This window comes from Anopheles gambiae, chromosome 3 (assembly GCF_943734735.2).
Source record: "Anopheles gambiae chromosome 3, idAnoGambNW_F1_1, whole genome shotgun sequence".
Classification (NCBI taxonomy): domain Eukaryota; kingdom Metazoa; phylum Arthropoda; class Insecta; order Diptera; family Culicidae; genus Anopheles; species Anopheles gambiae.
The window spans coordinates 68,331,162-68,352,577 of NC_064602.1; the positions used below are offsets into that span (position 1 = coordinate 68,331,162).

Sequence of the window (21,416 nt, forward strand, 5' to 3'; positions counted from 1 at the left end):
GGCATCGACATAAGTATCGTGGCCGCAAAATCAAGAGTCGCTCCTACCAAACCACTGTCGATCCCTAGGCTTGAATTGCAAGGGGCAGTGCTAGGCACTCGCCTAAACGAATCAATCAAGAGGGAATTGCGGTTAAGGGTTCAAACAGAATTCTTTTGGACCGATTCAAAAACAGTTCTAGCTTGGCTTAACTCAGAACCTAGAACATATAATCAGTTCGTAGCCCTGAGAATCGGAGAAATTTTGGAGTTCAACTCTCCGAAGCAGTGGAACTGGGTAGCATCTGCAGAAAACCCTGCTGACGAAGCTACAAAAACTTGTAAGAAAAAGTCAATATGGTTAAATGGTCCCGACTTTCTCAAAAATTTAGAAATAAAAATACTAACACCAGACATTCCGGACACATTTGAAGACCGGAAAAGGGTAAACACTTCGAGAACAGTGGAAAGAATAGATTATGACGCCATTTCCGTCGAATGGTGTTCCAACTGGCACCGTCTAAAACGATCGGTAGCGTACGCACTAAAGTACTTGGATTGGTTAAAAAGTAAGGCTAAATCTCTGTCATTTTCGACAGCAATCGATAAAGCTACCCTTGACTTAGCTGAGTGCCACTTAATAAAAAAGGCTCAATGGGAAAGCTTTCAAACGGAGATGATACAACTCTCATTGAAGAACCCGATTAATGGCAGCAGTAAAATTAGGTGCCTGTGCCCTATGTTGGACCAAGATGGGATCATGCGTTCTAGAGGAAGACTTGAACACGTTAAATTTCTTCAATTTAACGCACGTAGCCCTATTGTCCTACCAAAAGGGCATCACATTACAAACCTTATCCTGCAACATTATCATGAGAGGTACTACCACCAGAAGAGCGAATCAGTGATGGCTGCAGTTCGTCAAAAATTCTGGGTGATAGATCTCAGAAGCAGTCTTAAGCACGTAATAAACAAATGTCAATACTGCAAAAACGCACGAGCTAAACCAATCCCACCAATAATGGCACCACTGCCAACATGTAGAACAGCAGTGTTTAAAAAACCATTTACGCATTGTAGAGTAGATTACTTCGGCCCCCTATTCGTTACGATAGGCAGACGGTCAGAAAAAAGGTGGGGTGTTATATTTACGTGTTTAACCACAAGAGCAATCCATATAGAAATAGCCATTGATCTAACGGCAAGCACCTTTATTGTTTGCTTAAAAAATTTGCAATACAGAAGAGGAAAGGTATCTTTCCTATACAGCGATAATGGGACCAACTTTGTCGGAGCCGACAATGAGATGAAACAAATAAGATATCGATGTGCCTCAGAAGGCATAGAATGGATCTTTAACCCACCAGGCGCCCCTCATTTTGGAGGTGCGTGGGAGCGAATGGTTGGAGAAATCAAGAGTCTGCTTCCCATGGCTGAGAGTTATAAAGAACACGTTCTCAGATCAATACTAACTGAGATAGAGTTCCTAACAAATAATCGACCATTGACTCACTTAACACTAGAACAAGAAGATGACGAGCCCCTAACTCCAGCTCATTTCTTGCTAGGTTGTTCCGGCGAGGCAGAGCCGAATATCTCAGATATCACCAAAACAGAATTGGTACGGTCCGATTGGAAAAGGGCCCAGGCAATCACGCAACAATATTGGCGACGGTGGATAGCTGAGGTAAGTGAGTGGATATCTCCCAAAGCTCTCTATACGAGAAAAGTGGACTCAACCGGCCAAACCATTACAAATAGGCGATATTGTCACGTTTCCCGATGAACAAAGGAAAGGAAAGTGGTTTAAAGGCCGAATCTGCGAGCTGGTAACTGGCGTAGACGGACAAACTCGTTCAGCACGAATCAAAGTAGGTAATAATGTAGTTAATAGGCCAACTGTAAAACTAGCAGTACTCGAGGTAAAACGAGATCAAACATTTCCAAATTGGGGAAAAAGGAAGGAAACAAATCTTAACGTTATAAAAGCTAAAGCAGAAGAACTAGCAAGTCAAATACCAAAAAGGAAAAAGCTCAAAATTAGGCCCGTATCATGGAGCTCATCCTTAAAATAACAATATACATAGCCGCTCTGTTTAAAGTCGAATGCTTATCGATCGTACCTATCCCTGAACCAGGAATATACTTTGATCATATTGGGACACTCCTATTGAAAAAAGGAGCATGGGAAACGACATTCCATACGGGGACACGTCCGGCAAATGATACGGATACGTTACAAACGTTGAAAAAACACTTAACCACAGTATTGAACTCCGTTAATAGTACGGACTCCGAACTCTCAGATCTAAAAGTTACAATCCAGCGCGAATGCAACCATGCAATTCAACTAATTCAAGGAATAAGTCACAAAAGGACAAAACGCTCCCGGGGAATATTTGGTATATTAAAAGATTTCATGTTCGGGGGAGACGACATAGACGAGCAATTAGCAGCCTTCAGAGCAGCAGAGGATACAAAAATTACACATGTGTCCGAACGTTTGACCCAAACAAATAAAAAACACAATGAGTTAACAGAAAATTTACGTCACCGAATAGACAAACTCTATGATGGTATAGATGTTCTCAGCAAAGAATTTAAGCATAACAAAAATGAAGTTCTAACAAAGTACATACAAGAAACGATCATGCTTACAACCGCTCTAGTACAAGACATGATAAATAAGTATCACGAAATAGATTCAAACCAATTATATTTAGAGGATGAAGAGATGTTAAAACAAACTATACGAAGAAAGATGGCAAGTCATTATAATGTTTTAGAATACTCGGAAATAACCAATAGGAGGATAGAAAATGGTGAAATAGTCTTTTCTATCAAAAACGTAATTGTATCGATAGAAAATTACGAGATGTTTAAAGTCATAGCCATTCCAAACTTTGCTAATTATACGATTTTAGACATACACGAAAATACAATAGCCATCAACGAAACTAGTTACTTATACCCGAAGGAAATTGTTAAACTGAACGAATCGCATTACATATCTTCTGAGAAAATAATACAACGAGAACCAGACTGCATAGCATCAGCATTACTACACACAGAAAGTGGTACCAGATGTAGTTCAAAGGAAATAGGGCCAGAAGTCACTGAATTTATACAACTTACAAATCCAAACAGTATTCTGTTCTTCTCTACCAACCCTGATAAGATATTACTAAAATGTAATAAAACACTCACTACACCAAGCTGCTCAATCGGAATCATAACCTTGTCACTAGACTGTAGCATTTTGACGAGCAAGTTCGAAATACAACCGACGATGCTAATAAAATCTGAGCAAGTTAGAGCATATTTTAAACCCATGTTAAATTTAAGCATATCAAAAGAAGATAAGTCTAACGAAGTAGAATCAGTAACCAGTAACTATGTACTCTTCTCGATAACCATACTAAGTGTTTCTATTACGGTCATCTTGGTTTCCGCGATGTTAATCAAGAAATATCTAAAACAAAATATTGGTCCTCCTCCATGCAGGCCACCCACTTTAAACCTAGAATTGTAACTCCCCTACGAGGATTTACGGGGGGAGGGATGTCGCTGACGACAATTTAGGCTTAAAAAACAAAGCGTTGCTAGGTCAATAAATGCTGACTAGCTATGTTATGCAACGCGCCAGCGATGCGCGCTGGTTTAACGATTAAATGGAAAAATAGGCTAAGAAGAATAGATTAAGAAGAATATGCTGATCGACGACGGTCAGCATTTTTAGAGTATAAAATCAATTGAATAAATTAATGAAGGATTACTTGCCAAGAACCAGTTGGTGCGTTCATTATTGTGCTTAAGTCGGCGTGTACTGTGCCTGTCTTAAGCTGCTGCTCCGAAAGACACTTTCGTGTGCGCGACAGGAATTATGATTAATTTTAGTAAAAACAAAAACAACAAAATGCCTTAAACTTTTAATGAAAAAGGAACTGTATAGCGGGCTACTTAAGTTAAGCGTTTATATTTTAGTAGAAGAATAGTTTTACACATTCAGTAAATTGTTATTTAGTTTTGTTTTAATTGAAACTTTGTGATTACTGCACAAAAAATATAATACACAACATTCAATGAATACTTTCAAGTTAACTTAAGTTAGTTAAGTTGATATATAAAGTGAGCAACTGAAAAAAGCGTAACCACCCAAGGAACATTTGAAATCTTATCATAGTTTTAACGATGTTGCTATGGAAATTTCATTAAGCCTTCTTTTTTCATTTGAAAGTCGTGTATGACCTCATAAGACTAAAATAAAACTAACTTAAGACTCAAAGGGCCCATCTACAGAACTCTGTTAAGACTACTAGTTAAAACCATTTCTAGACCTTTAAAACGTGAGGCGCAAATAAACTATCAAAATAACAACATTTTGATATGGATATGTTCTTGAGATGGCAATGAAGCATTGAATATGAAGTCATAATAATGGTTGAGAGATATTTCAGCATTATTATGTTGTCTTGATATTTTTTCTGATGAATTTGCTCGCGTATAAGCAGAAATCCATGCCAAGAAAATTTCACTGTTGAAATACATTATAATAATTTGAAAAATATCAAAGCGCTTTAATAATATGAATGTATTTTTAGTTAAAAATAAATTAATTTAAAAATAAAAGTTTGTTTATAACACCCACAATTTACACCAAAAACTTTGTCAAAATAAACATGACGTGAAAAGCATTTCAAAAATTGCCATTTTTCTATTTGTCATGTAAACTATGAATTTGTTTATCAAAATATCAACATGGCTGACACATATTGCACACACAAATGAACAATCATATTAATAAACATGGATTCCATTAGCTTAAGATCAGAAGGTCTTTCCTGATCACAAGTTCAGTTGATTTGTAGTGCAATATGTGTGGCTAAGATGTTTTTAAACAGCACATAGCTATAGGAACCGCTTGTGCAGACTAATAAGTTTTAAGAATCTCCTCGTACAGGCGGTGTTAGAGATACGCGGAATCTGGTATTCGCATATTTACATAATCGTGATTTTCTCAGTTTTATCCATTTTTATTTATTAATAAAATTAGAAATACATCGAATAGTCTTTGCAGGGGATATAACCACCCACTACAAGTAAAACGAAAATAAAATTAAATATTGTTTAGCTGAAAATCCCAGAATACAATTTACGAAGAAGTTAGAAATACTCGGCTTATCAACATGTTTCGTTAATAGCGTATTTCAAGTACAACCTGTATAGCCTGTTGCAAGTTCCTTTCGTCCAAGACTTAATAGGCATTTAATAAGATCAATTGATATTGATGCCTTAGTCTTAAATAACAAGTTTTGAAACGTGCTTAAGAATACATTTACAAATTGATTAAAGCCAGCCATCAAAACTCCAATTTTAGTTTGAACAGACAGTCTTATAAGCGTCATAGTCTCAACTAACAAGTCTTTAAACGTGCTTAAGAATGCCGTTACAGGTTGATTAAAGCCAGCCATCAAAACTCCAATTTTAGTTTAAACAGACAGTCTTACAAGCGACTTCAGAACGTTTTAAAGGTTTTACAACTTTAAAGACTGTTAAGCATCTTCAAAAGACATGTTAAAACTATGTGGCTCAGTATACTCATAGTAAAGAATGCTTTAAGACATGTTTAAGTGTAAAAGGTATGGGAAATGTTTCTTGGGCATGGCAGGTCATCTTGAACCTGCGTTCCGCGTTCCGTTCTTTTTCTCCAGATTAGCAGGTTCGTTCCTTTCCTCAATTTTCGGAACTATTCTCATCATTATTTCCAATTATTAACACTGGAGGAGCGGGCTTCATTCGTAAGAGCGAGAAAATTGTGTAACAACTGTCTATCTCCTGGACATTGGGCGAAGACGTGTAAGTCGAGATTCAGGTGCACTCATTGTTCTGGTAAGCATCATACTTTAATGCATGGTAATTTAAAGCTGGAACAGAGCGTTCAGCCACAAGATCGACGTTTCGATAGACATCACGGGGTAACCAATTTGACGGCTATTAGTATTCCGGTAGCAAAAGCGAATCAAGTGTTGCTATCTACGGTAATTATAAATGTTAAATCAGTAAACGGGCAATGGATTTTTTGTGAAAGCCCTATTAGATAATGGTGCTCAAGTCAATTTGATGACAGAAGCCCTGTGTGAACGACTTGGTTTGGCGAAAAACATAAATAGCATACGGCTGTTTGGTGTTGGTAGGCGGAATGTTTCTACCTCGAGATCCGTATCCACATCAATTGCTGCTCAATAAGTGGAGATGGATGCAGCAGATGGATTTTGTGTTGATGCCGAGGATCACTGGATATCAACCAATTGTAGATGTAACAGCAATAAGAACCAACTTACCTAGAGATTTCGAGTTTGCCGATTTTATTTTTGATAAAATGCAAGACATAGAATTGCTATTGGGATCGGAATTTTTTGTCGATTTTTTGTCAGTCGAAGGAAACCGACCTTATGTTAGAAAGGCCGAAGGACCACTACCAGCTTTAGTCAAAACTGTCTTTGGTTGGATCACCATGGGTAAAATACAGTGCATCCCTCGATGTAATATACCTGAAGCTAGCGTGTGGACTGTCAGCGATGAGTACTATTTGGCCAAACAGATAGAACGCTTTTGGGTAGTTGACGAGTTACCAGTATCAACTAAACAATCTCAAGAATAACGTGATTGTGAGGAGCATTTTAGGCAGTATCACAAAAGAGACATAGAGGGTAGTCACTCTCATTGTGTAGCGGTTTGTTAATCCAACCACATTTTAGGAATAGACTGAAATTTGGAAGCAGGACGCACTTTCAGCTGCTCAAATAGAAACAAAAGGGCCCCAATGGGAACCAAGAACCACATGGGAAACCACGAATCGGCTGGAAGTTACGCGATCTTCAAGGTGAAGTGTATGAAACGAACCAAAGAATCGTTGACACTCTGCCGAAGAATGCTTCAACGGTCACTTGACTTTCCGGTATGTGATGTGGGGCCGGATTTGCTACTGACAGTGATGGAGCTGATGAAAACAAAAAAACAAAAAACAAAAAAAGCCCCCAAAAACATTGCCCTCTGACTTCAGACCAGTGGTATGCGCCCTCCTCCACCGGAGAGGTTTGTTTGTGTTGGCATGAGTCTCTAGTGGCTGCGTTGATCGTTGGCTTGTAAACACTTACCCCCAGGTGGCGGTGGTCGTAGTGTGAGATTCAGCTCATCGTTGGCCAAGTAAGTTGTCGAAGATCAGTTTACCGGCAAATGGCGCTGAAGTGCTCGGCATGATTCGGAGAGGCTCTAGCCGCTTTCGTGCTGCATGCGTCATGCTTCTAGCGTGATTGGTACTAATCAACCACCGTCCACGTGATTCTTCGTACGCCAAACCTAAAAAAAATCATACCCAATGAGGTATGATACTGCCCAAGTGCTACTGATCTTCAGGGAGGATCGGTTTAGGTAGCGCAAAGTCCATGCGATGGAGCAGGAACAACACAAACGACGAGGAAGCAAAAAAAAACGCATTTCTACAATTCCGCCAAAACAAAAAAAAAAACAATGTAAATAAACTTAACTCTTGGGGGATTTGGAATGAAGTAGATGTGCGTGTTCAAAGATGACTCAGAGAACAATAAAAGCACCGTTCGCTGGCACAAGAACTTTCATTCGCTTGCGAACGGTACTCGCGAGAGGATCCTACCTCGAACTGGTACTGAGAGATGGGTGATTTAAGTGCCCTGCAGGAAGTGCTAACCAGTGGTGAAAGGATGAACTGTGTGCAAGAGTTTTATCGCGACGCTACCATCCTGATCACCGGCGGCACCGGGTTCATTGGCAAAGTGTTGCTGGAGAAGTTGTTACGCTGTTTCGGGGTGAAGACAGTGTTTTTGCTTGTCAGGGAAAAGTGCAACAAAACGGTCGATGAGCGATTGGATGAGGTGTTCGAAGATGTGGTTAGTGTAGTGTTATGTAGTACGCGCTTTGAAATTGTGATTTCAACTTGATCTTTTAATCGTTTGCCAGATATTCGACGCAATCAAATCTTCCCCACACAACGGGAAGCCTCTGTTCGCGAAAGTGATCCCGATCGAGGTAAACTTCCAATCGGATCAGGTTATCTCTTCGTCCGATCACCAGCGTTTGCTGGCGGCCCAAGTGGAGGTTAGTGGTGTGATCGTGCAATCTTCTAGAATTGTTAACTGAATTTATCTACACACTGCTCACTTTTTCTTCACAAGATTGTGTTTAATGTGATGGCATCGGTCAAGTTCAACGAAGATATCGAAACGGCTCTCGACACGAATGTGCTGTCGTCGCGCAAGTTGTTCCTGCTAGCTCAGCAGCTTCCCCACATCCGCTCGATCGTACACGTATCCACATTCTACTCCAACTGTCACCGATCGCACATCGAGGAACGCATCTACGAGGAGCTACCGTTCGGTGGGTTTGAAAACATTCTGGCCCTCTTTCGCCATCTAACGCCGAAGGAAAAAGATCAGCTGAAACCGATCATCCTTGGTCCGATGCCCAACAGCTACACGTTCAGCAAGCGCTGTGCTGAGGTGATGATACAGCAGCAGTTCAGTGGCTTACCGATCGCCATCTTCCGGCCACCGATCGTTTCTTCCGCGTACAGTGAACCAACGCCCGGGTGGGTAAACAACTTTAATGGACCTGCGGGTATGGTAGTACCCGTTATACGTGGCCAAGTGTACTGGTGCTACGGTGCGGATGATGCTGCAGTGCACATGGTTCCGGTGGACTACTGTGTCAATGCGCTGCTGGCTGTTGGATGGGAGAATGGACAGCGGTAAGACCGGGTGACAATTGTAGACGCAGAATCGAACATTGATCGATGCTGGTTTTCTAGGAAGCGGATGCAGGAGCCTACCATGAGCAAGGTTGTGCCAGTGTACAACTATGCGTTTCGGGACAATGTAGTCCGCAATCGAGATATTGGAGCGTTGCTTGCGCTTGGAATTGATTCCACCTTGGGCAGGATATTTGGGTGAGTGAACAAACTCTTTCTATCAAGTTCCTTCGCACTATTATGTCATTGAGTCGATTTTTTGCAACCTCTGCATTTGTAGACGTTACACCATCCACGTGACATCATCCCTCTTCATGAGACAGCTGTTTATAAATTGGCTGCTAATTCAGGCCTACGTTTCGGACACCTTCAACAAGCTAACAGGCAAAAAGGCAAAGTAAGAACGAACAGCTCCTCTTGTCCTTCGTCTTCTTTAACAGTAATCCTCTATTCTGCTTCCATTTCAGAAACTACGACCTTATCAAACGAGTGGTAGCGCTGGAAGATTCTACCAGCTACTTCCGCTGCAACTCGTGGACTACGGAGAATGACAACATCCGCCAGTTGTGGGATCGACTGTCGGAGGACGAAAAGCGACTTCTACCCTTCGACGTGGAAACGCTCGACTGGAAGTATTATTTTCGACATTTTGTGAAAGGTGTTGCCGATGCACTGAACCGACATTGCCTAGCAAGACAGCGTGCTTGTAGTCCAAAGCCTTGCTGCTGAGGAAAATGCCACCAACAGCATTAACAGTGGGAGATCTACTTTATTAGCTTTTGAATTAAGCATTTTAAAGCATTCCACAGGACGCTACACAAGATTTTGTTACCTTCACCCCCGGAAGCACATTATTAAAGCTATGAAGCTACAATTCCTCTATCAGTGGAGTCCGTCTTGGAGGTGGTTTGGGGAACAGTGTCATCTCTTCCGTCTCCTGTTTGGTTTGCGCCTGTGCCTGCTGTTGTATCAAGCTGACGGTATCTTTCTTCAGCTGTTTTATCGCATCCGGCAGCTTGTCCTTGATAACCTTCTTCGGGCGGATCAGCTCCCGGAAGTCAATTTCCGGTACATCATTGCCCACCTCTTCGATCGTCAGACGAACAGCATTCGGTGGCGGTAGATCGGGTAGTTGACGACGCAAAGTAGATGTGCTGGTCTGTGCGACTGCATTCGTTGGTTCTATACGGAGGACATCACAGTATACCTTGTAAGCCTAGGATGTATAAAAATGTAAGATTTAAAGGACGAAAATGGAACAATGGTCGAGAAGAATCAAGCCGAAGTACCTCTCTTCGTTTGTCGGTGGAAGTTAATGCTTGCGCTTTTCTTAGAAGTGCCTTAACATTCTGCGGCTCGAGAGCCAAACATTGGTTGCAGTCAGCAATTGCCTGATCGTAGCGTTGCAATTTAATATCTAAAATAGAACCAGACAAGCGATTATAAACATCAAGGATGTTGTACGACACTTACTACAGTACAAACTAACACTACTTCAAAGTTAAGGCACTCTCAGGGATAAACCTCAACGGGTAATAAGACAAAAATACAAACGTAAGTCTCACTTACTTGCCATCGCTCTATTATTGAAGCAAGCTGCGCTCGGAAACAAATCCAAACTCTTGCCGTACTCCTCAACCGCTTCCTTAAACTCCTTGGCGCGGAAGTAATCGTTCCCCTTCTCTCGCAGCTTTCCCGCAATCACCTGCTTTTCCTGCTGCGACAGCTTCACCTCCGGCGGAAGCTCAACAATTTTCGGCTGCTCGCTGTTTTTCTGGTTGTTTAGCCGTACCATCTCCCGGTGCCGCTCCTCGTCCAGATCCATCTTGAGCATTTCCGTGTCGGCATCGAACTTGTCCCACTTGTCGTAATCGCAGTACTTAATCACCTTCGATTTAGGTTCCTTTTCCAGTTCCTCCTCCTTAGCGAAGGGGTCGAACGTTCCTCTAATCCGCGGTACGGTAGTATCATCCGACTCGACCTGTGCCGAGCGTAACTCATCCGTCAGCGTTTTCATCCTGTACTCCCAGTCGTGCAGGTTGTTGGAGATTTCCCGCCATTGCTCCTCCGGCAGCGTGTGCTTTGTCGCTAGTGGTTGCTCCTTTCGAAGCAACCTGCTCTCGGGACGGAGCGATTTCAGACGTTCCTCGGCAAATGCGGTAAGCTGAGGGAAGTAGCCTTCCTCACCGGAGCGCAACACTTTTACGATATTTTCCACCTCCCGCCCGTTGGTGCATTGGCGAATGTACTCAAAGTCCAGATGTTCCAATAGCAGGTCGTACTTTTGCAACAGTCTTGCCGGTTTGTTCGACATTCTGGTGCGTTTGAACGTTTGAACTAAACTGAGCGTGCGAACACGGAGGAACGGCCCGAGAACGTACGGGGGCAGCTGATATGCAATGTAAGCTGTTGCCATGGCAACTTATAGCATTGGTGTACGTGTTTGTTTGGAACGAACGCGTGGTTCCTTCGTTATTGTTTGGTCGATATCAAGGCCATAGACATTCGAAACGATGATTATTTTTATTTTTTCACACATAATAAACTATGTAAAACACATTAAAAATAAAATAATCCTTTTGGGTAGAAGTTTATACTTTATTCACCTACATTAAACTTGAAGCACATTTTACGACATCAAAATTATGTAAAAAAAAAAAACTATGGTTAGTGTTTGATACGCACTGTACTACTCCCCTTCCTCACTCCTCATCGCTACTGATAACGGCGGCACGTCGACGCACTTTCTGAGATTTCGATCGATTTTCTGGGCTCTGCCCTTCTGCGGGTAGCTCCGATGTGGAGGATCCCCCACCGGTTGTTTGTTGCTTGGGGGAAGCTTCCGTCTCCGAGTCATCGTCCGAGATTACAAGCCGTGTTTGCTTTGGTGCTATTGTTTCCCCCATATCGTCCCCCTGCGAAGATACACCGCCGGTTGCTTGCTTAGAGGTAGTCTCCATGTCCGATTCATCATCCGAAATAACAAGCCGCGTTTGCTTTGGCGATATTATTTTCACCTCATCGTCCGACTCAGCGAGCTGCGAAGCAGACGTTCGCTGCTTTGAAGACTTAGCTGTGCTCTGTGACTTTACGCGCTTGTTCTTTTTGCGCCGCTGTACTAGCGACACTTCCGACGTTGCATCGGACGAATCTGATCGGTTCCGTTTGGAGGTTGCAGCTGTCGGGTTTGCCGGACGATCTTCATCTGCATGATCATCTTCCGACACGATCAGCGGTGACATCGATCGCCGTTCCTCTTCGTAGTGATTGTTCTTATCCATTTCATCTTCTGAAGCAGCTGAAGGCGAAACAACGCTTCGATCTCCCGCTTCCTCGTCTTCATCCGCTGCTGTCGGTGCTTCACAGAAAGCAGTTAATATTTCCATGCGCTTTTTCAACTCTTCCGGCGTCAGTTGAAACGGTATCCGATGGTAGACGAACTGGAAAGAAAAAGATCATGTTGTAAAAACCTATTAAGTCAGAGATTCCCTTCATTCTCACCTGTCGGCCAGTGTCCATCACACCAAGCGACCGTAGCAAACGCTTGAATTCCGGTTTCTTCAGGGCAGCGGTTTGGTACGGTGCAATCGGAATCATCGGAACCCCTCCCTCGGTGTCTTCCGATGGATCCGAGTCTTCGTACAGACTGCGAACCTCTTCGAAGCATTCGACGATCCACCGTACGGCTTGCTTCATATCGTCGCCACGGAGTGCTTTCAGGTTTTTCTTCACGAGCGGCTCATTCAGCTGCTTGTTGATGCTTTGATTGAATTCCTCCTCCTTCTCCTCTTCCTCCTCTTCGTCGGAGGAATTGCTATTCCTTTGGTCGTCTTGCGACGAACCATCGCTACCGCTCGCTCGCCGTTCCTTGTTGGCACGCCGCTTCGATGGCATTATTTCGGCCACGTCCGCAATCAATCCCAGGTAAACCATGCGCCGAGCGATGGCCGGACGGGTAAACTTCTTGTCGAACGCTTCAGCAATGCTTTTGAGCGGGTTTTTGTCCAGCCGCAGCTCCTCGTACAGCACACCGAGCTTGCCGTCTTCGTCGGCCGTCCAAGCGTTAGCCTTTTGCTGCCGGTTTGCGTTGCTCTTTTTGGTCGGCGCCTTAAAGGTAAGGCCCATCTCCTTCAGCTTTTTCATCACGCCACGCCGGGTGCGCGTTTGATCGATCAGATTTTCAAGCAGCCAGTCGATAACATCTAAAAACAGAGCACAACAATCAATCCAAGTCCGGTAAGGAAAGTAAACAAAGGGGAGAGAATTGCCTACCCTGATCTGTTTGTGGATTTTCTTGATTTTCCATAAACAAGCGATGCAGCTCTTGTTCCTGCTCTTCGGTCCATGCTTTTTGGGAGGCTGTGCTTTTCCTGAAATCGTATCCAAAACGCATCGTAAAAATTAACTCAAAACGTTCATCGATTGGTACATACCTTCCATTGTCGTTGAACACCTCATCGTAGCCTATTTCCAGTGCGCACGCAATTCGCGACGTTTTGGCAAACAGCAGCTCGGCAAACAGCAGTCCACCATCATCCTCGGCCCCAGTCAGCACCTTCTGCTGCAGCTGACGCACGGTGTAAATCGCAAGCCGGCGAAGTTCGCGCGAATGCTCATCCTCAATCGCGTTCAGTACAGCTTGAAATATGCGTAAAAGTGACACCTGAAGGTAAAATAGCATTAGATATAGCACTTCGACAATTAAGAAAGCATTTCCTCACCTGAAACAGCATTGAGGGCATCTTATGCTCGACACAAATGCGGTAAAGCAGTGTCACGGCTGCCTTCAGACATGTGGTCTTGATCTTTTCCCAATCCGTTAGCACCGTCGTACAGGCATAAACCACGCGATAGTCTACTAGGCTGTATGAAAAAGGATTTTAATTGAATTTAAGGAACATAAATTAAGGAAGAAGGTTCATCGCTTCATACCGTTTGGAAAATTCTTCAAATTTAAAATCCTTTTCCTCATGCTTAACGATTTCTGTAACGTACACAATAGGAATATATAAATATTTCAGAACCAAATTCTTCCAGACACTGCTTACCTTCCTCCTCCAGTTCATCTTCTTCTTCTGAATCGTCTTGCACCTCACCATCATTATCGTCCGCATCAGTCGCTAGAAAAAGGAAGAAACAAAAACCATTACTCAACACTATTGCAATCGATTACGGAGCGAAAAGCCATTACCGGAAGACAAATTGGCGGCGAAAATGTCTTGAAGCGTGATCAGATCCTCATCCGGGGTGGCAGTCTCGCTGCCAAAGCAGCTGCTCGTCGTCCAAACCGATCTGTGGAGGGTGAGTTTTAAATATTAACAACATTAAACCATTGTGCAAGAAAGGAATAGAATATTTAAGAGCGTACCTTGCAGCATACAGCATTTTGATTGCCTGTTCGTAGTTCTTTTTCCTCAGCAACGAATGGATACTCTTCAAACAATCTCCTCTGGAGGATGGGGAAGAAGTAAGAAAGGGAAGAGTAAATAAGTAAGGGGAAGAATGTTAGAAGGCAATTCAGGATGGTCTAAGGGAAAAGAAATATATTTAAATATATTTATTACTTTTGCTCCTCAACAGGAACGGAAGAGGCCGAATCAAACGGTGTGGGTAGCTCCTGCTGCTTAAGTTCACCATTTTCCAGCAACGAGGCAATGGTTGGTGCTTCCTGCAGCCAGCGATTTTCGATATTTTCCTGGAAATTGGAATATTAACGAAATAATGAATTGAATTTTGGGGAAAAAGGACAATGATGAATTACCTCTTCCTCTTCGGTTGTTTTCTTACGGGGTTGCTTTTTAGCCTTCTTGCGCTTTGCTTTCACCCGCTCCTGTACGCGCACCGTGCCCTTGCAGAATCGCTGCAACATGCTAAAGAACAGATGCGCCACTTCGATGACATCTCTTAGATAAGCTCTAAAGAATATGGAAAAAAACAAATAAGCAAACTAATCGCTCATTCAGTCCTTTAACACTCACTTTGTATGTAATGCTTCCTTGAAACTCGTCAACAGGTGAAGGGTCGTTTCACGATACTCTACGACGTAGAAGATGTTGTTCTGCAGTACCGAGAGAAGCTCGGAAGCCGCTGTATCCTTAATCTTTTCCAGCGCATGCATATTGTTTAGTAGCTCCCGGTAAGTCTAACGATAAAACACGAAAAATATACAAATAATACATCTTTCTTTGACGTTGCTCGGAATTTACCTGTATAGTTAGATGCAAACGCCTTGCCCAGACCGCTTTGCGTGTTTTATCCGTAGTGATGTTCTCGGTGTACGTGTCCATGCGTGTTACCGTCCAATGAAACGTGTCAATGTTTAAAGATTCACTGGAAAATAAAGTATCACGTGTTACAAAAACATTATCACAGAAAGAAGCCCTACCAACAATACCTCACTAGTTCGATTTTAAACCCACTGTGCCGGTTAAACTCGAGAAAGAACCGTATGGCCCACAGCAGGTACGAATCGTCATGAAACTCCGACACCGACGTCCCGTGCTGGCTCAGATAGCGCCGTGCCTGGCGCACCATATTGTTGTACACGCGCAGAATCTCCATGCAGTACTCGCGCAAAAACAAGCGCACCGAAAAGATGCTCTTCCGTTCGAACGTTTCCGTTTCCTTCGCGTTCCGGAACGACACCTTCTGGCGATGCTTTTCCGAGCTAAAGTCCATGCGCATTATCTTGCCCAACGACTGGTGGCAAACGGCATCACTGTCCGAGATGGATTTCACATTGTTGAACGTGTACGTGCCACGAAACCGCGAATGACGCCCAGCGGGCGGTTTCCCCAAGGCTGCTGGTGTCGTTGCTGCTGCTGCTGCTGCCGTCGGTTGACGCGCCTTTATCAGCAGCAGCTCGTCCGTCTTCTTCTCGGTGTTCGTACGCTGCAGCGTTGCATCCGCCAGATGGACGGCCGACTGTTCCCGGTAGGCAAGGCTCAGGATTTCGAGCGTGTGTATGAGGAAGCGGTTTTCGTGCGGCGAACCGAGTATGTATAGTATGATGTCCAAAATGCCAGCCTGGTGCAGCGCCCACAGCAAACAGTCGTGCTGGCTGGCATCGTTGTCGAAACGCTTCTCTCTTTCCACGTTCGCCGGTACCTGCAGTACGTTCCGGATCAGCACGAGAATACGTTCGATGATGAGACCGTCCGCTTCGCTGCGCAAGGCCCAATCCTGGAAAAAGGAAAAACAAACCGTAAGAACAAGAACACCATTCTTCCACGACAACACTAATCATACCGTGTGTAGAATCTTCTCGAGCCGATCGCCCAACACCGACCAGAAACTTTTCAGCGAGAACGCTTCCTTGTACTCCTCGCAGATCTCCATCAGCCGGATGAACTTCCGCTGCTCGGCCGCATCCTTCGGATAGTTGCCGTTGTACAGCAGCAGCGTGGGAAAGGACAGATTCACCAGCAGCCGGAGCAACACATCAACCACGTCCGGCTTGTCGAAGTTGCTGATGACCATCGGTATCAGATCGGTCTGCACGATACGCTTGCCGCCGATGTAGCGACGGCATTCGTGCGCCGGGCGGTCCTGCTTCAGAATCCAGATCAGGTGCTTCAGCCCCTGTACCGCTTCCGGATCCATCTTGTACACCTCGCCGTCCATCCAGCCGAGCGAGGAGCAGACGGCATCGATGTCCGCAAAGTAAGCACTCATCGCGGGAGAGTGAATAAAAGCGAATTTTCACGCTAAATGTACATAAACACAAACAATCAACACACGCACTGCACTGCACAATCGCAAGTTGGGTCGAGTTTTGTTTGAAATGCGCGGGTTTTTCCTCCGGCACTGACGTTTGACGAGCTAGCGGAGCGTTTGACAGTTGTGACAGCAGGAAAAATAACATTACGGTGCGTATACACCTACCGCGAGATATATACGCCAACAATGCGCGAAATAATAACACGTTATTTTTCTTCTGTACTATTTCTTCTTTAATTTATCATTTCTCTTCCAATTCTTCTTTTACATATTTTACTTCTTTTTCACTTACATTTTCTTCCTTATCTTGTAGTTGTTATTCTTCTTATGTTTTTTTATTGCCAGCGTTATTATAGCTCGGTTATTATGGCTATAAAATGGCTATAAATTTAGCCAGCCTGATAGTACAATCGACAACTCGTACGACTTAACAACGTGCCCACCATGGGTTCAAGCCCCGAATGGAACGTGCCCCCATACCTAGGACTCACTATCCTGCTATGGTAATAAATAAGTCTCTGAAAGTCGAGCCCAATAATAATACAGACAAGCCTTGACCAACAACGGTTGTTGTGCCAAAGAAGAAGAAGAAGATAAATGACTGGTTTAGTTGATTAATTGCAGAAGAGTCGTACAATGAATACGAAATGGTACAAGTACAACGAATTGGTCCCCAAGTGCCACAAATCCACGTTTAGAAACGGAGTCTAATAAACGGCCCAATCTCTCACCCTTACAGCAATATAGAAAGACTTCGTTTAGCAGATGATAAACGACTGATGCATTCTATAAAAAAAGCAAGAAGCTGGTGGCACCATCTGTTCCACAGTGAAGCTGTCCTCGCTTTGAGAGTTTTATCCTTCCCTCAGGATTGAAGTTATGATGGATCGCTAGGACTAGAACGGCGATACGATTGTTTAAATTAGTGATGTGCTCGTTGGAGCGCACCCACGACTTCGATCCGACCCCGGCTATTGTCATTTCGATTCCAACTCCGTCAAAATCCGAACCACTAGTTCCGTCCGGAGTCGCCAGGAGTCGTCCGGATTCATTCGCAGTATTCATTACGGACGACTCCAAACAACTCCGAACGACTTCGGATGACTCGGACTTCCAACGACTCCGAAGGACTTTGAACGACTCCGGACGACTCCGGACGACTCCGGACGACTCCGGAAGGCTTAGACTTCGAATGACTTCGGACGACTCCGTGCGATTCGGGACGATTCCGAACGACTTCGGATAACGCTGGGCGGTCCTACTTTCCGGAGTCAATGCCGTAATTATCAGAGTCGGATTGGAGTTTACTCTGGATTTTGCCAACATTACCCATCACTAGTTTAAAGACTAAACTCCAATGTAAATTATCATAACTGAGATTTGAGTAACAGTCGATGGTGTTAGCTCATGCTACCAGCGTATGGTCGTGTGGTCAGAACCATTCTTATGGATTTTTACTCAGCAAGTTACAATGGTGTATCGGCGATGAATAGATTAAGGTAGGCGAAACACATGGTATGAAAAGGACAACAATATAATAACGTGTTATAAAACGCCATCTATTGAGTAAACCATTGAAGCTATGGAGCTTTCGTTTTTTTTCTATGGATATTTCATTTTCCAGTCGTTTAAGCTTAATCTGTGGCACTTTGGTATAGACCAGTGTTTTTCAACCTTTTTTCAGCTTTTCTCCACATATAATTTAGTTTACTTATCCGACGCTTTAAGCCGGTCTCGTAGTACAGTCGTCAACTCGTACGACGTAACAACATGCCCGTCATGGGTTCAATCCTCAAATAGACCGCGCCGCCATACGTAGGACTGACTATCCTGCTATGGGGGGGAATCAATTAGTCACTGAAAGCCAAGCCCACAAGTGGGTACAGGCAGGCCTTGACCGACATCGGTTGTTGAGCCAAAGAAGAAGAAGAAGACTTATCCGGCGCTACAACCGCTTTGCGGTCTTCCACAACCGCTCACGGTCTCGCGCCTTCGTCTTCCAGTTCGTTATTCCGGCCTTAATGGCGGACGCCACTACGCCATCTTGTCACTTCAATTTGGGCCTACCACGCCTCCTTTGTCCTTGTGGACGGCCTAAACAGACTTTACGGGGCCTAGTATCCTTCTGAGCATCTTCCTCTCGAACGCGGCTAAGAGGGTTTCGTCAGGCACCTATACAGGTGCTATATAGTCCCAGCTTCGTCCATCGCGACAGGTTCTTTGAGGTGAACGGATTTTTCAGGCTGTAGAATAACCGGTTGGCAGCCAGCATCCTTGCGCGTAATTCTGCTTCCATGCTACGTCGTTGCTGACCTTTGACCCAAGATAGGTGAATTCTGGGACGACTTCAAAAGTGCGTGAACCTATCTGTACAGTATCGGACAGAAAGATAGGGCATTGGGTTTTTAACGCACCGTGCACCCGTTGGGCCAAGTTTATGTGTGGTTTGTATGTGTTTGTGTTTGTGTGTGTGTGTGTGTGTATGTGTGTGTATGTGTGTGTGTGTATGTGTGTGTGCATGTGTGTGTGTGTGTGGATGTATGTTTGAATGTGTATTGATGTGTGTGTTTGTTTCACAAGTAGGTCGTTTCGGATAGATTTGTAAGTAGCTTTTTTGTGTTTTGGGTTAGGTTTTTGGTGTGATAAGCAGGACCACCGCCCTCACGATCAGTGTGTTTTCGATATATTAACAATGTTACGGTCTTCTTTCGCCGTGGTCTTCTGAGGACGACCGGTTGACTTACGCGTTTCGGTTGTCCAAGCGCGTTTCAGTTGTCTAAGCACGTTTCGGTTGTCCGAAGCGCGTTTGCCACAAAAGTGCGCGATCGTTCCATTACGAACTCGATCCTTTTGCGCTTAATGCCAGCAGCAGCCATTCGCTTTTACATATGGCGCTGATAATCGGTACAACGTTTACCTCGACCCATTGTTACTAACATTGCTTGCTTGGACCGTCAAGAACGCGCTGGTTAAAAACTTGGACACGGCTGATCCCGTGCTCTGCCTGCGTTCTACTTCTATACGCGATGAATTACATCGTTGTCGAGCAGCGAAAACATCGCATGGATAAAAACTATCAACGAGTACGCGAGTAAGCGTCTTCCCTTCAAAATCGAGAACAGAATACTGCCGCGCTCATGAAACAAAACGCCCATTGAAAAGAACAACTGCGCGCCAGCTCAATGCACGCACAAAGTTTACCATTCGCACACAACGTGCAACGCAGAGATGCACGAAGGCCTTTCAATGGCGTGCACTGGAGAAACACCTGTGAGAGAATGCCGAGTTCATTGCTATTGTGCGTGTGTCCATTTCGCACCGGTGTCGCATTCACATTCATGAAACAGCACACCTGCGTTTTCGTCCGAGGAACAAGGGCTGCTGTCGATGCAAACTTTAGTTTTTATCCAAGTGTAAACGCACAATGTTTCACATGATAACACACATAATAAGAATAATTTCAACGCAATATGACATCATGGCAAGCTATGTTTTTCAGACACAAACCCGCGCACTTGCAAATACACATTAAAAAGCACACTCACTTTCTACTACTACACACACACACATGCACACACACACACACAAACACACACACACACAAACACACACACACACACACACTCACACACTCACACACATACACACACACATACACACACACAAACACGAGTAACGTGGCAAAACAAGTGCACGGTGCATTGAAAAAAAGGGTCCTATCTTAATGTCCGATACTGTACCTCACGCCTACCCAGGTTTCATGAACTCGCCTGGGAAATAACTGGTTTAATTGATCCATTGCAGCATAATCAGTCCCATACGTGGCAGGGACTGATTAGGCTGCAATGTACAAAGGGTTGTCCCATACTGGCTTGAACCCATAATAAGCATTTAATTATTTTTTCATCTTATTGCTCTCCTTCTTACAGGGTTTCCCACGATTTATTGATTGGTTCCCATCAATTTTTGGTGGGTTCCCATATTTTTTGGTGCGTTCCCACGATTTTTTGGCCGTTTCCCAGAATTTTTTGGTCTAATTGTATTGATATCCAATCGGAAAATACCAATAAATTATGGGAACGAACCAAAAATCTATGGGATACGATCAAAAAATCGTGGGAACACACCAAAAAATCATGGGAACTGACTAATAAATCGTGGGAAACCCTGTATTGGCTTTTATATTAATTTTATTCTTCCCCATCCACTGCTCATTCAATTTTTATCATTTTTATTCTCTATATTTGTCATGTTTCCCTTCGTATCCTTCTTATTGGCGTTCTTTTTCATCTTCTTATTCCCTTTCTACTTCTTCTTGTTTTCTGTTTAATTTCTCTGATATCAAATTCCGCTGTACATATTTTATAAATGATTACTATACAATACTACTACTTAGAAATACTACTATAGAATGATTACCTCCAAGCTATTTAGACAAAAATGGCAACGGAATCAATTATGGCATTCAGGTAGGTAGCGTAACAGGAGATGTTTTCTATTCGATATGATTCTGAGTGTTTCAGAGCTATCTTGGATTCGGTAAGTTCTAGGGTCGGTATGGGACCGGTTTCAGGCCGTCTGATATGAGTCAGGAACGGTATGTTGTTGGGATCAGTTTCTGGAATGGTATGGGTTCGGGATCAGCTCCAGGAACAATGCAAGTTTGAGATCAGTTGAAGTCCTAGAGCGTCTGATTATGGGCTCGAGGTCACTTTTAAAGCCAATAAAGGTAGAAATGATACAGATTGAATTAGTGATGGGTCATACGACTCCACAAACGGATCGACCCGGAGTCGCGTGCGGCTTGGACGGAATCGATTCCGACCCATGGGTGCAAAGAGTTCAATAGGTTCTTACGACTTCAATAGACTCAGTAGGTTCAGCAAAGCATATGCGACTTCAACCCGTGGGTGCAATGAGTTCGGTAGGTTCATACG

General features: G+C 43.8%; 3 protein-coding genes across 3 annotated transcripts; 1 reads left to right on the forward strand and 2 right to left on the reverse strand.

Annotated features, from left to right (window-relative positions):
- Window positions 1–7,626: 7,626 nt before the first annotated feature.
- Window positions 7,627–9,489, forward strand: LOC1278879 (fatty acyl-CoA reductase wat). The gene is made up of 6 exons (XM_318525.5): window positions 7,627–7,903; window positions 7,974–8,111; window positions 8,189–8,760; window positions 8,821–8,958; window positions 9,041–9,157; window positions 9,228–9,489. Exons 1-6 carry the CDS (start codon window positions 7,670–7,672, stop codon window positions 9,487–9,489), a joined length of 1,461 nt encoding a protein of 486 aa, XP_318525.5. The 5' UTR covers window positions 7,627–7,669.
- On the reverse strand, window positions 9,487–11,288 carry LOC1278878 (sperm-associated antigen 1). The gene is made up of 3 exons (XM_318524.4): window positions 10,330–11,288; window positions 10,050–10,177; window positions 9,487–9,976 (listed from the first exon to the last, which is right to left on the reverse strand). Exons 1-3 carry the CDS (start codon window positions 11,174–11,176, stop codon window positions 9,629–9,631), a joined length of 1,323 nt encoding a protein of 440 aa, XP_318524.4. The 5' UTR covers window positions 11,177–11,288; the 3' UTR covers window positions 9,487–9,628.
- A 49-nt stretch (window positions 11,289–11,337) lies between these two features.
- On the reverse strand, window positions 11,338–16,581 carry LOC5668064 (protein timeless homolog). The gene is made up of 15 exons (XM_061657634.1): window positions 16,009–16,581; window positions 15,155–15,942; window positions 14,967–15,090; window positions 14,739–14,902; window positions 14,522–14,675; window positions 14,325–14,455; window positions 14,129–14,209; window positions 13,952–14,052; window positions 13,809–13,880; window positions 13,693–13,744; window positions 13,482–13,623; window positions 13,194–13,423; window positions 13,033–13,130; window positions 12,262–12,962; window positions 11,338–12,200 (listed from the first exon to the last, which is right to left on the reverse strand). Exons 1-15 carry the CDS (start codon window positions 16,432–16,434, stop codon window positions 11,463–11,465), a joined length of 4,002 nt encoding a protein of 1,333 aa, XP_061513618.1. The 5' UTR covers window positions 16,435–16,581; the 3' UTR covers window positions 11,338–11,462.
- Window positions 16,582–21,416: the final 4,835 nt, after the last annotated feature.